We start from the raw sequence: 15,727 nt of genomic DNA on the forward strand, positions 1-15,727 counted from the left end.
GTGATGCTTTTTGCTGCTTGGATATCAGCAACTGAAAACTATTATAATGTATTGTAGTTCTTACCCTACGCTATTAATGTCAATGGGAGCTTTAACAATAATTTGCAAGTTATAACCAGTAATTTTTCTATAAGTGAAATGGAATATGAACTCTGTTAATGTTCTTCTGACACTGTTTAAAATATAATAAAAGTGAATAAAATAACTTTTGAAAGTGTTGCTGGAGTCTTGCAGTGACCTTATGCTACCTGACTCTTTAATACATCATTTCAGCAGGAAATACAGGAAGAGTGTCAGTTACTGATCAGATCTGTGGGTCCTGTTTGCAGTTATGGAGACTGAAAACCATGATGGGTACAATAAATCTGTGTGAGTCATTTAGTGAGTGATGACAGTGGATTGCTTGGCAAGTGAGAGCCTATAATACAGCAGAACTACACCTCTAATGATTTAAAGCAGGAAATTGCCTCAACAGTTGTGGCTTCTGTCAGGTTTTTCAGTGTTATATAGTTTTATATGTCTTATATAAAAGCTAGAATTAGAATTATTTATATTATATGTTGTGTAGATTTGTCTAGCTCTTTACAGGTAATTAGCAAATTACCATTTTTTCCCCAGATAAAGAATAGTCTATTTCTAGTACCCATTGTTTTTGAGGATGAACAAGAAATGGTACTGTTTATTAGTAAATTCTTTCTTTAGACAGGTGAATGGTTTCCTGTCCCACTGAAAGCTGCATGTACTTATTGGTCTGATTTCATATTCTAGATAAATAGCTATGAATACCAGAGTCCATAAGCAATCTTTGGCTGTACGTTAGTAGTTAGTAATTAATTCATAGCCTACTCTCACGTTCTCTTTACTGAAAATAAGTCCCTTGAAAATTTGATATGATAATTTATTTATGTTGTGGATCAAGCATGAGACTTAATCAAAGGTATGGTAGAAATTCAGCATCAAATTAAGCTTACCGGTAAAGATGAGAGGCAGGCCAGTTGGGGCTGAAAAATCATTACTTTTGCTTTGCATTAATTCCATGTTTGATCTTACTGCAAATAAATTGCTTTCAAGAAACTGATGCAGTGATTACATTTATTTATACTATATTTAATTAAAAACTACAGAGCTCATATGGACTCAAAGGTGTGCTGCAGATTTTCTGGAGATTTATGAGCAAAGTTGCACCTTAGATTTGTTTGACTGGAAAAGCTGTGAATATCTGCTAGGCCAAATTTAACTACATATGAGCTTCCATTAACTGTAAGTGGTTCAGTTTATTAATTTTAAATATTCTTTTGATACCACTGTCTTTGAGCAAAGCAGCAGAATATTATTTTATTTTTTTTAGAAATGTAGAGTGCTAAGTTCTATGAGCAGAAGAACAAATGAACCTGGATTTCCAAGGGATTTGTAATTGACAGCTGACTAATCTTATTAAAACTGCAAAGTGTAGTATATGTTAAACACTAGTGAATCTACGAAGGATGGAAGTCATCCCTGCAGAATGGGTTCTCTGGTGTCTAATAGGGCAACAAACTTGGTTGAAGCTTTCTTATGGTTTGAATATTTGTAAAATGTAAGAACAGCTAATCTGAATTAGACTAGATGTTACTCTGAAATGGTATCCTGTCTCTTAGAGTGGTGAAAAGCAAATGGTTAGGGAAGATAATAGGAATTGGGTGAGCATGTAATGATGGTTCCCTATTAAATTTCAGTTCAGGGACTTTGAAGTAGAGATAGTTGCACTTGTTCACACATGCACTGCTTCCTTCCCTCTGTACTACTTTCTTACAGAGCTGAGTCTGAACCCATGCTGGTCTTCAGCATTCGCCATGTCCAGCAGCCAGGAGTAGCACAGTTTACCCTTTTGTTGTGTGAGGAACAAACTCTTTTTGCTTTGCTTCAATTTCCTGACCTCCTTCTTCCAGAGGTGGGTGTTTCTCTCCCCCCCCGGCTAGTGTGTCTAATCAAGGTTGAGCATTGCATCACATTGCATTATTTTTCTCAGCAGGAGCACTAACGGAGTCTGTCATCTCTGTGCCTTCCACAGAACTTACAAGATATTAGTATATTTGAGACTTTGACACCACTATCAAATGTCTTTGAAATTACCAAATAGCTTAAAAAATTGGAGGGAAGGGGGAAGACAGACAGACCAGTGGGCAGAACATGCCTACAGGGGAAATGCAGGAACATGCCTTTCTTGATAGCTGCTGCTACCAAGAGTCAATAGAATGGTTGGCCCAGACACAAGCACGTAGTTAGAGCTGGAGCCTGGTCCTAGGCCTTCTTAGCACCACACAGCTCTACAGAGCATCACAGATCTGGCTTGTTCAAGAGTAATGTTACTGCTGTCCATGCTTCTTGGTCAACTCCAGTGGCAAGACATGGAGCTGTGGCTTGCCATATGGAGTGTGGAACTGGACTATAGCATCACTTCATCACTTTTGTCCCAGTTTATGGTTTCTACACAAACTGTGATAAGCTTGAGAAACCAAAAGGGTGCAGCTGGGATTTTCATAGAGGCCATGCTTCATATGGCTCAGGGATGAGCACTGTGATACATCCCTCTCTCTAGATTTGTAAAACAAGGGTTGCCTCTCAGCACATTTCTGCTTACCCTCTCCTGACTTATGTGGTGATGAGCTCTTCACCTGCCTACTTCTAATATCACCAGTGTAGATCTGACATATTACGGTTCATAAAACAGCAAGCAACAAAATGACAACGACAGACAACAAACTCAGGATGTTTTGTTTTGTTTGCATTGATACAAATGAATTGAAGTCAGATCCAAATTGAGATTGTCTTGAGTGGAAGATAATCCAGGGGGAAGCTGTTGTTCACATATAGAGAAAATTGCCGTGTGAGGGAAATGCACTTTTTTCAAAAGTACAGTGCATACAGTACAAATACTGTACTTGGAAGGTATGTTGGAACTTCATCTAGCCTCTGTATGATTTCAGGTTTTATGTGCCCTGTTTCCTATTACTATGTACACCCCCTTTTAGTACAGATTATTAATTTCCAGGAAAAAAAGGATTATTGTCTCCCTTACTATAAACCTCAAATGAAATATGAAGTTGAGTTCCTGAGTACAATGCAGTTATTAGCTGTCAGTGTTCTGGCAAAGTTTAATTTCATAATTAAACAACATCGGGTTCTAGGAGACCTTGATTTCTAGATTGGTGATAAGTCATTCCCATCATCCATTTCTTGTGTCTGAATAAAGGAAATGGTTGTCATGTCTCAACAATAATCTTAAATAATTTCAGATTCAAGGACAGGTGTAGGAAGGTGTCATGAATAGTGTGCTTTGTTTTCTGTTTCATCATTTCCTATATGGCCAATGCCAGTCTGCTGGCAAGTACTGAAACAATGATAGTTTACACATACACATTTCTACAGTAATTGAAATAAATTTGAAGAAGGTCATTTCACTGAAATTCCACAAACATTTGTTAATAGGCATGGCTTAGGCTACTGGTTTAACAAGCCCAGCTTCTTCATCCACAAAGTTGTGTTGCATGACTGGGAAATTGTAATGAGAGAAACTTTTTCTTTCACTAGACACATCACTAAATGTTTTACTTTCTGAAGACTTTATAAGGAATGAGTTACCTGATACAAACTTTGGTTTTCTACTTTATGGTTTTGTTCTTGGCAAGCTCATTTTTTTATCTGTCCTAATTTTCATGTAGGCATTCAGTTTATTTTTATTAAGATTTTAGGTAGTTTTTATACTTGGTAAAAATCTGCTTAGAAAAATATGTCATGGAGTGTAAAAAATCAAAACCCCAAAGCCTAAAAAAAGAGATGTTAGCATTACTTCAGTAAGTGAGAGTGCTAGTTAAGTTTCGAACTGTTCTAATTTCTTTAAAGGTGCAGTTAAGTATTTCCCAGATTTACTCTATAGTTATACCCTATAGTGAGTCTGGCAGCACAAAATTGCAGAATTCCTGAATTCTGAATGTACCAATATTGAGGATACTTCAGTGAACCTGAAATACAGTTGAGGTTTTGTGATGATTTGAAGAAACATACTGATAAAAAATGAAAAAGTTGTAACTGTAGTTCAGGGACACAGGGGAGACGATGCGTGAGCTGACTGCACTTGGTGTACCTACTACACTTACAATATGCACCTAAAACTGTGCATGAGCCTTCAGTGGACATTGAGAAACATAATTGGAGAAGATTTATTTTACTGAGTTATGTCTACAAGAGAATTCTTGTCTATTGTGGGTATTCATTTTATATGTTCTCAAAGGCAGATAATTTTACTCTTTCAGTCAAATCTTGACTTCTCATTCCATTTGTTTTTTGTCGTATTTTCATGCCAAAAACATTATGCTCTATTAGGTCATTTGTTTGATACCGATGAGTATTTTTGTGATCTCTGTAATGCTATCAAGCATGTGCATTGTATTGTATGTTCCTAGTACTAGTAAAGGCATGTAAAATGCTGCTCATATTCTTTCAAAGTATACTTGCTTGTCTTGGCATAATACCAAAGTGTTCTGGAGCTTTTTGTTCTTTGAAGGGTTTAGAAAACACTAAATCTAAACAAAAATTATCAAAGGTGTCAGATGCATTTTTCTGAGAAGTCCAAGGCTTTTCTTTTTTAGAGCAAAAATGATTGATTTGGTTCAATTTTCCTCTTAGGTCTAATTTAATGAAACAGATTTCTCCCATGGAGTAAGTTGCCTTTAGTTAGTCAGGGTGGGGTATAGCTGTGGCTTCCTTGCCTTAGAGCTTGTTATCCTCACTTCCAATCCTAATGAGAAAAGGACTGAAATAACATAGCCTAACACGGTGTCTTCTATGCAGTGTTCATCAAACCAGATAAGGGTATGGTGGGAGGAACAAGACCTAGATAGTGATCCCACAGACCCTTGTCTTAGAGGTTCCTTATTTCCCATAACTGCTTCTCCCATAGCAAATTATTTCCTTCTAGGTCACTGGAAAGAGTTGCAAAAAGTTCTGATGAGAACTTTCTGTGGGACTGAATGCTGAGTTGAGAATGCATTTAAAAATTATGCCTCTGCAGATTTTTTTTTTCCAAAAAAAGAAAAGCTCTTTTATTCTGAATTCTCCTAGAACTTGTAATGGATATTTAACAGACAGCTTTCTGTATTTTTAAATAAACGTTCTCACCCACCTGTGCATGCAAGGATCGGTTGTTGTCATCACTGTTGCCATGCTGTCATTCTTATTGTTTTGTCATCTGATGCAAAATAATAGGTTTTAAAGTGTGTTTCCTGTTAAATAGGAAAGAGTTGCTCTAGCTGACAGGCTTTGGGCATGTACCAGCTGGTAACCATGGCCAGCGAAGCTGGAGCCTTTGGTCTTTGATTCCTGTATGGGAGTGGTTCCCTGACTTGCATAGAGCCTTTTGTGTTATCTTGTTGTTTTAAGTAGGTTCCATTCCAGACATAAACAGTTCTACCAGAAGGTTTTTGTGAACAAAAAAGCTATTGCCACTTCCTCATTAGTTTCCTATAATTCTTCCAAGAAAAATATCACAGACAGCAGGATGTGAGAGAAAACACTTGTTTTCTAATGTGTTATGGAGAACATTGGTGTTAGAGAGACACATGATGTTATGTAGAAAACAATGGAAATAGTTTCAATAAGCTCCAAATATGACTTTATAATTTTCACTTCTCTAGTCAGGTTAGCTTAGTATAAAGTTGATCCCTCTTTGGAGTATAGCTTCTTTTCACTTGTTTTGATTTACTGTACTTCATATGTTGCTTGAGCAATCAGAGCTCTCTTCAACTTCTAAATTTTCTTTAAGTGCGTTTGGCCTTTGTAATTTTTGCATCAGCATATGGGAGTTGAATGTCTGAATGTTCCTCTTGGTTCCCTGCCCTACCCCCCATTTTCTATAGCTAGGCCTATTCCTTGATGTCTTATTCAGCTGACTACTAAGTGCAAAGTTACCATTCTTTGTTAGTTTTGTATGTTTTTTCCTTCATTCAGTGGTGCTCTTACCTCCAAAACCATTATTACTGAAGTTAGTAGGGAGCTTTGAAATGACTAGTGCTTTTCAGAAATCTCTCTGATGTCTTCATTGAATAATAGAATAAGCATTCAAAATTCCCACTTTTTTTGATAGGTTGTCACATTTTAACTGTTGAATGAAAGATTAGCAAAAAAAAAGGCTGAAAAATAGTCATTCTTCTGGTAAGGTAATGCTTTTGGAATACAGTAGGATTCTGTCTTCAGTTAGTCAGAATCTGAATTTTGAATATTGAACAAAATGGAAGTGGAAAAGAGAGGAACTGTCTGGCTCACCTTACAAAACTGCAAAGTCACTAATTGCCTAAATCTATAACCTGTTTATGCCTATTCAGTGATCTGGTGGGTGAAATGAGATCGTAAAATCAGAGGGACCATATCTCCAGGAATTGTATACATGTAATATGGCATGAAGAAAATGTTTTAAAATAATTATGCAACTTCTAATTACAAAATCATGGCTGATCGAAATAGGTTTTGAGACCAGAGGCTAACACTGAACTGAGAGGACTTAACTCTGCCCATTCAGCAGTAAAATCATCATATTCTATAATGAAATTTCTCCCAGAAGCTGCGAGCTGTGCCCAGTGCACATATAAATTATATTTTGTGTTAAATGTCAGAGTTCCTCAAACAAGTTTAAGTAACTAAATGTCACTGATACCTCATGGAAAACAGTGATCAGACTTTTGATCTCTGCTGTTAAGACTCTCCTCATTGAGTGAGGTGTAGCTATGTGACCTAGAGGCTGGTTGTGCTCATAGCGTCTTACATTGTCAACTGTCTTCATGTTTGCATTCGTAAGCCAGACTCATCTGAGAAGTTGATGCAGGGCTAATCTTACAGTACCTCACTTTTCCTGATGTCCTAGATCCTTTCAGCAACTAATACGTCTTCAGCACCCTACCGTCTTGATGGGTTATCTTTCCCACTCTGTGAGCAAAGACGAAATCACATAATGCTTGGTCCGTCAGCATAGCCTGGTAAAGTTAACGTTTACCAAACCAAAAAGCCTGGCTGTATGGGTAGACTTGTAGTTATGGTAGGCACCTGCTTCTCTGTTGCAGAGTACAAGCCTTCTAGGCAGGTTAACTGTTAGTAGAGAAGATGAAATGCCATTTTCTTTCAGATCAGCGTGATGGGATGACACCAGTACCAGAACACAGACCTCTGTGCTGTTACTGAGAGCTTTGCAGGTGATAACGGAAGATTAAGCTAGCAAAAAGTCTCAATGCAAGTGGGCAAGGTACCCTACCATAGTGATATTTGTCAAGGGAATTGATTAAAGTTATTTTAAGCAGCTTTGGTACAAATCACCAACTGAAATTTTATCTGTGATTATGGAATCTAGTATGTGTATGTGTCATCAAACTAAACTGTCCTTTGTTTTTCGTAAATGGGATATCATATGTCAAAGTTTAAATAATTGTAAATTGTAAGGAAATAAGTAAGAGCTGGGGCTAACTAAATGAATGGGAAAACCTGCAAAAGACAAAATCTTTAAATAAATGTTTCAGACAAGATTTAGGTTGCCCTGCTGTGATTGACCTGACTGCTACTATATGGATCCACATATACTCACATGCTTCACTCATCTACTCTACAAAAGGCTAGAAACAAAAAGTTCCTGTTAGGTACTGAATGTTTGCTATAACATGAATTTCACCCAGAAGTAATTACAGGTAAATACAGGCAAGTGCTAGTAGTACTAGGAAGGCAATTAAAAGAATACTTGTGTAGAAGCTTGTGTAGTATCAGAAGCTTTTATACTGCACTTTTAGAGAAGTCTGATGTATCTATTCAGTCCAAAAAAGAGTGATTTAACTGTCTTACTCTGGAATTGTAATGTCACTTATATAATTTGAAAACAATTATATGCTCTTATATTACTTGGCTGATACAAATATTGTGCAACTAATTTTTTTTTTTTCTGCTTAGTAGTTGTAATAACATCAGTTTTCTAGCATGCTTATTACCTGGGAATTTTCATGATAATAATTTTGTTTCATTTAATACAGAAATTTCATATTTCATATGATTGTAAGTGTAGAGCAACAGGGGAAACTACTATGGGATGCGTGTAGTTCTATAAAGACTAATTCTTAACCACAGATTTAGGAACTATAGATTCCTAGTTACCACGTTGGCTATCAGCTTTTGGTGTGCCATCATACCTAATGATTCCTTCTTTCTGGTTACTACTGTAAGAGCAAGAGTTGTATGTTAATTACAGCAACATAAAAGAGTGATACGTTAATTTCTGACTGAATTTTCAGTTACCACTGAAATCTCTGTTTTGACAACTCTGGGGTTTCCCTGCAGAGCTGAGACTTGAAAGGTGTGTGACCCAGGAGGACAGCATCTTAACAGCCAGAGTTTTGGAATCTGTTGGTAAAATAGTGGGCAAATTTAGAGATTAGGGTTCAGCCCAAAATAAAATACTGGAATTGCCTTCCTTTGTAACAGTCATCTCTCCTTGCATTTTTAGTATGTATGTTTTAAATTAGGAGTACAGAATTGAACTTTTAAGAAAACTTGGGTTAAAAAATACAGTCACAATACAGTTATAAAAACCCAGTGTTTCCTGGATCCATGTGTGACTGACAGGTGACTTCTAGCTGAGTGTTGTAAGTGCTTCCAATCTGATAGCCAATGGTGCAATCTGTGAAGTCCACTTGGGTCTTCAACAAAGCTACTGTTGTTAATTGAATGAATGTGAAAGCTCTTTTGCAGAACAATGTTGTTTGAGTAATAGAAATTTAGTGCATGTGCTCTGTTGAAATATGTGCCATATTTAGCTCTGTAAAAAGAGGAGTATCTATCTGATATAACGAACTCTCTTAATTCTGTGGCTATGCTTGTGCAGATAGAGTTGTTTCCCCTGTTCTTGTCAAGCCTGGGAGATGGCAGAACTGTCCCCTGTCTCCCTCAGGCTTCTGAGACGTTTCTGCTGCTTCAGCTCTGTGGGCTGCTGATTTTTTTGCTGTACGGTATACTGTAGCCACAAGAGGGCAGAGATACCTAACATTGTGCATAATCACGAGTCATAGTACGCTACACACAGTGTAAAATATTGCTGGTAGCAGCATCTTAGTTCAGCTCTGTTGGAGAGTTTGCAGCATGTAGCTAGATTAAGTATGGTGGTGCATGCTCTTGGTGTAAAAGTAGTTGAATTAATCTTTAATTGTTAGCTGTACCTGTGGTAATGAATCATGGTAATTACATTAGTAGAGAATGTAATTCTTTTTGGTTTGTGATATTTTCTACTTACATGTTTAAAGACTAGCATATTCTCATTACAATAAGGCAGGGAAACCACCTCTGGGTTTCCTAAGTCGGTTTGTCATGCATAACTGCTTTACAGGGTGTTAAGGTGGTGATGTAAAGCTACAGGTTAGTTGCTGTCTTGCTTCCCTTCTGGCTGGTTTTCTGTTTGCACTTTTGCAGCTTCAACTTTCTTGGCACGGGGGAGGCATTCTCCAAATAGTTCATTATATAGTTTATTCTTTCTCCCTGGCATTTCACTGAATAAGTAATAACCACTGATTAGTAAACGCTCACTTAGAATGCTAATGAATATTTGAGAGAGAGATCTAGCTCATAAAAAGGAAAAGCTTTCAAACTAATAGGATGGCATTACAGGCAATTAGTTACGGTTTGACGATTGCATGGTGGATTTAGAGTTTTGCTCTAGTCTGTAGCTCTGGATTCTGTTCTGACTTTTCTATTAACTTAGAATGTGTGCTTGGACAACTCACTTAATTGTTTTTAACCATCATTGTGCTACATAAGAAATTTTACAGTGCTGCCCAGGGTTATTAAATAATCTAGTGTCTACTGTGGAATGTTTTGCCATAGGAAATTGTTGAGCCTAAAACATAACGAGATTTTAAAGGAGTGGGACAGTTTTATGGGAAGCAGAAGCACCCAGGGATGAAATAGTTACTGATAAAATAAGAAAAGTTTGTTCAATTTTTGTAGGGTTTAAGCCTGTCTCTGGCTGTAGGGAATTGGAAAGATTGTACACAGAGAAACACCAACCTACAGCTTCATGATACAGAAACTTTCTCTGAAGCATTAGTTGTTTGTCACTAGCTACATGATCATATTCTTGCACTGATTTATAATGAAACACCTTGTGATTGATGTGTCTCTGAAACTTGAACTGAAACAGGCAATCCTGAGATAATAAGAAAGGCAGTGCTAACATAAAAAGTGATGAACTATACAGCTAAAAGATTCACTTATTTTGTTGGTATTCAGTAAACAAAAAGAGGTGAATTATGGTTTTCCTCTTTTGTTCTTTGATCTGTGCTGCTTTTCATTCTGACGTAGTAACTGACACTCATTCAGTGGTCCTTAGCTATTGTAAATTACACTGTTTTTACTCTATACTAACTAATGTATGCAAATGCTTTTATTTTTCCTTCTGGATCTTGTGATTTAGTAAATGATCTGTGCATTGAAAATGTTCCTACTTTTTGTCTTCTGGCATTGTCAGCATGTGTAAGATGGGGAGCAATGATGGTGGAGCTGTTTGCTTTTTTTCTTTCTGGAAAGACAAGCAGGCTTATTCATGTGTCAGTAGTGTGCTCTGGCAGCCAAAAGGGCCAACCGTGTCCTAGGGTGCATCAAGCACAACATAGCTAGCCGGTCGAGGGAGGTGATTGTCCCACTCTACACTGCACTGGTGCAGCCCCACCTTGAGTATTGTGTGCAGTTTGGGATGCCTCAATATAAGGAGGACATCAAACTATGGGAGTGTGTCCAGAGGAGGGCGACCAAGATGGTGAAAGGCCTCAAGGGCAAGACTTAGGAGGAGCGGCTGAGGTCACTCGGCTTGTTCAGCTTGGAGAAGAGAAGGCTGAGGGGTGACCTCATGGCAGTCTACAACTGCCTCAGCAGGGGTTACCAGCGACAGGACACGGGGAAATGGAATGGAGCTGCTTCAGGGGAAGTTCAGATTGGACATTAGGAAAAGGTTCTTCACTGAGAGGGTGGTTGGTCACTGGAACAGGCTCCCCAGGGAAGTGGTCATGGCACCAGGCCTGTCAGAGTTCAAGGAGTGTCTGGACAATGCTCTTAGTTATATGGTTTAGTTTTAGGTAGTCCTGCGAGGAGCAGAGAGTTGGACTCGATGATTCTTATGGGTCCCTACCAACTCAAGATATTCTATGATTCTATGCGTTCTATGTATAAACACAGTCCATGCTAGAATGTTTTTCCATTTCTGCATTTTAGGTGCCTTATCAGGAGCCAGAGAAAGCTGGGAGTATGATTCAGGAGCAAGAGACCTTCAGAGTCCAGACCTCCAGAGTCATTTTACACTACAAAAGGTGTTGGAGCATGGTGGAAGCAATGTGACTCAACACGCTGCTCTGCAAAGACTTATAGCTCAGGCCTCAAATTTTAGCAACTCTGTTGGAGGAAGCTACTTAGAACTTGCCAACACTGTAAGTGCTTTTTGCCTCTGCTTTTAAGTTTTGTAGAAGTTTTTTCTTGTTTTTTTCCAAAGAAGCATATTAATTCCAGCCTTAGAGCCTTTGAGCCTTCATGGAAACAATGCCATGCTGCTGTTGCCTTTCATTTACCAGAAAACCAATGTGATTTTAGCAGTTGGTAGGTGTATAGTATTTCCAAAGCTTGTATAACTGAGTTTCATCCAAAAGGGTAGGAGTCTGTGAGGAGCCAAAGTGAAGTTCTTGGTTTATACAATTTAACAGAAGAAGAGTTGTGTCTGAAAACTTCCTACCAATTAATTTTTTTAAGTATGGTGTCAGATTGTTCAGAAGTGTTGTGCAGAAAAATTCTTCCCATGTTATTTCATTACTGCCCACTAAATTGTTTGATAATTGTTTAAACCCTTGGTGTGCTAGCACTGTGCTTTTTTATTTCTACAGGCAAGAACAATTCTCTGTTGTAAAAAAACATGTAACTGATGGAGTAGGACATTCTTTTTTGCTTCCCCATCAGTGTATTGGGATCAAGTTTGTGTTTTAATTTTAAGCCAGGCATGTTGTAAAAGACCACCCATTTTGTAGTGTGTTTCTGATTTATGTTGCACAGGAGTTTAAGTGGAGAAGTAAAAGATGCTAAAATGAAAGCGAAAATTTTCTCATTTTTAAAATGACTGTTTATTGGCACACTTGACTTTGACGAAATAGACTCCTAGTTCATGGTATCATAGGATAATTCAAGCTGTAAGAGAACCTCAGGAGGTCATCTAGTCCAAAATCCTGCTCAAGATTTAATGTCTAATGGAAGTGATTGCTGGCAACAGAGGAAAATCAACTTCTTTAAGCTGCTTTATTTGAAAAGAAAATGATGAAAAATATTCTGAGTTTTCAAAAGCCTTCTAAGTTTTATTTAAGTTTCTGAACATAAGCTGATATAGGACCTAAAGTTTCCATATGCATAGTAAAAATCTGTAGATATTAAAACTTACCTAAGGGAGAAAAGAGTTCAAGAAAGTTGACAGTTCCTTAAAGGAATTGTGTCCTCATTTTCCCTAGGAAGGACGGTAAGGGATCACCTGTGATAAATCATAAACTCTTTGATCTTCAAAACGGGACAGAACCATATGGAAACTGGAAAGAGCAGAAAACGAGCAGGCACACATATATTATAAAGAGGGTAAGATGGAAGACCTGGGAAATTATAGGCCAGTTAGCAGCTTTATTTATACGTTCCAGTAGTTTTCTGGAAATGTGAGCAATTTTAAATGAATAAGAGAGAACGTGTAGATTTGTAAAAGAACAATCGTGTCCATCCAATCTAATATCTCCTTTAACAGAATAGTAGACTTCGGAGATAGAAGAGAAACAGTAGATGTTGTGTTTCTCCAGTAAGACATCTGACCCTGCCTTGAGTAAAGTTGCCATCATCAAGGCAAGAAACATCATCTAAATGTAACTACTAATAGGTAGATATTGAACTGGTTTGTGAGGCACTGGTTTTTTGAATGTTTACTGAGCTCTGTTCTGTCCTGTGTTCTCTGACTTGTATGAAAACACTGCCAAACTCAAATCAAACTATACTGGTAAAACAACTACTTCCCCACACTGAAAACTGCTCTCACAGTAATACCTTAAAAAGGTGCAAGTCTAGGTCTAAGGACAATAGTGAGTGCATCAAGATAGATTTCCTGTTCAGTTATACATGTTCCATAGCCTTGATTGACTTGCTTAAAGATTACCATTTTGGAAAGACATGAGCTGTTTCACAATTGATTATTTTAAAGGATGTAGCATGCACTTTAACAGAAGTTTAAGTAGAGCTGCTTAAGACCAATATAGCTGTGCAAAAAGAGTGGCTTGCATACTTTTGTTTCTGGATTAGGAACTGTGAGTTGCTGTGTCCTTTTTGGATCTGGAGTTCATTCAGGTTTCAAGGTGGGTGTGTACTAATACGTCCTCTGCCTAAGCTCCTGGCTGATGATGGTTCAGAAATGATGGGCTTTGGTAACCTGTTGCACCTCAGCAAGTATGAAGACACAGGTGTGCAGTGTTATTCAAGAATGCACAATGTGAAGGCTACTGCATTGCTATGACATGTACAAATCTTAAAAATGCTGAAGGCTCATAAGAAATAAAGATCCCCAGGTATTATGGCTTTCTTTTTATTCCCATCTCTAAATTCCTTCTGTGCTTACTGTCACGAAAGATGCCTGATCTTTGTTTTAACAAGCATCTGTTATACTTCTGCTTTTAAATATTCTTTCTATGTTATTTCAAACCATAGTAGAATCAGCAGGCTCTCATTTATATGTAGATGAATACAGTAACGTCTCCATTTGACTCCTGCTGAGCATTGGTGTCATGGGTCATATGTAAATTTTTGCTTTGGCTTTATTAAAATGGAGAGAAAAAGGAATGGGAGAAAATGGAGAGAATGGTTTACTTTTTTTTTCACTATTATACATTTATTCCCTTTACACAGGTTTTAATTCTGAGGGGCACGCTTACAGCATTATTTTAAAGAGTCTAAATTTAGACTCTTTAAAGAGATAAACATAGCCTTCTTAGAGCTGTGATTTAATATGGGTACTTCCTTCTCTGTCTCTTTCTCAGATTCTTTTACCTAACTGCATTTGCCACAATGACAAGCCGAGCTGCTCCCTTGCATTCATTCTCAGAAATGACAGATCTCATCTTTCACAGTTTTATGGGTTGAATCCAGGGAACTTTACCAGTTGTACAGAAGGAACAGGGCAGACTCCTTTGTACTGTAACCAGGATTACTTCAAAAAAACTGATGGAGGTTTAATAACTGCATTTCTTCCCTTCGGGAGCTGACTGTATTTCTTTTTGTAAAGCCATGTAATAGAAGGACAAATATTTAAAAACAGCCTTTGTGTGGACATTTCTCTCTGGAACCCTTAATGCTCCTAAAGTTAACCAGAGAGGTTTATCTTCTTCAGAATGCTTATGAAAAAGCAGAGCAGAGCCTTTCTGTGTCATCCTGCTCCTGGATGAACAGTTCCTGGCACCTTCTCCCAAATATATCTACACAGGCCATATGGACACACTCCTGAAAGCAATGTTTTTTACATTTCTGTGTAGATGTTTAGACTTCAGACTCAGAGGTCTAACAATTGTATGGGTGAACATAAATCAGTTAGGTGCTTTCTGGTTAGAAGTCATGTGATTGTTTTTCTCTCAGCACCTTGAAGTGCTTTTCCCTATTGGAGTGTCAATTCTTGTTACTTAATTACGTGTTTTTCTTTCTGACTGCCTTCTTTTGATTTTAAACTGTGCAGTCAGGCTAAAGACATCCTTGTGGTGGTTACGTACTTTTACAGCATAGATTATACTCCTCAGTCAATACAGAGGGTTTCCACGCTGCCCTTAACATTTAAGTTTCCCATTTGCAAAAGCTAAATGAACATCAGTACACTATCACTTGCTTATTTTTTTATAAAGTGAATTTTTTTAATGCATTTTTTAAATCCTGTACAGCTCTACAGAGCTTTATAAAAACATAATACCTGCTCTGAAGCATTATTCCTATTCCTTCACAGGAGCGATGCAATTTTTAAAAAAAGTGCTGCTTTAGAAATTTAACCATTCATACTTGTTGCATATGTTTTTATCTGTTCATTTCATGTCATTTTGCTATGTTTGGGTTTATTAACGCATGTTCAGATTCAGCTTTTGGTTTACCTGGATAATTTATTCTGTAGTCTTTATAGGGTGTGTAACTCTTTCAGCGTTTTTCAGATTCACACTTTTACACCTAAATATTAAGAACATATTTCTCTTTACAAGCTCTTCACCTTGGTACCAATATTTATGACTAACATATTAACCTTTAACGTGACCTGTCACCACTTACTGATGATGTACCTGTTCGTGCCAGTAGGTTAAATACTACAGCAAATATCTCTGCTGGGAACCCTTGCATGTGTTCCAAATGTAATCATTTATGAGCTTGGTTTGTATTACATTGGGATATAAATAATTTAAATATTCTTCATGGATATAAAAGAATTCCAGCATTTCAAAGGATTTTTTTGTGTGTGTGCATGTTTGGGAGTTGGTTTTTATTTGTACTTGAATCTTCAAAGTTGGACAAGGATCACTAATGTGGATAGTCATATAACTATAGTGAAATAGCTGATTCGTGTCGTGTCACATCTGTTCACTTCCCAGGCGGCCATGCGATCTTGATGTGTTCCCTGCGGTGCTATCAGGAGGGATAGCAC

At 37.5% G+C, this 15,727-nt stretch overlaps 1 protein-coding gene across 2 annotated transcripts in view; it reads left to right on the forward strand.

Annotated features, from left to right (window-relative positions):
• MCC (MCC regulator of WNT signaling pathway) overlaps positions 1-15,727 on the forward strand; it is a 205,308-nt gene that overhangs the window by 27,650 nt on the left and 161,931 nt on the right. For both annotated transcript variants that reach the window (XM_050913512.1, XM_050913511.1), the window contains one exon: positions 11,266-11,477. In XM_050913512.1, the coding sequence (XP_050769469.1) occupies positions 11,266-11,477 (212 nt within the window). The remainder of the gene's footprint in view (positions 1-11,265; positions 11,478-15,727) is intronic.

This window comes from Gymnogyps californianus, chromosome Z (genome assembly GCF_018139145.2).
Source record: "Gymnogyps californianus isolate 813 chromosome Z, ASM1813914v2, whole genome shotgun sequence".
Lineage (NCBI taxonomy): Eukaryota > Metazoa > Chordata > Aves > Accipitriformes > Cathartidae > Gymnogyps > Gymnogyps californianus.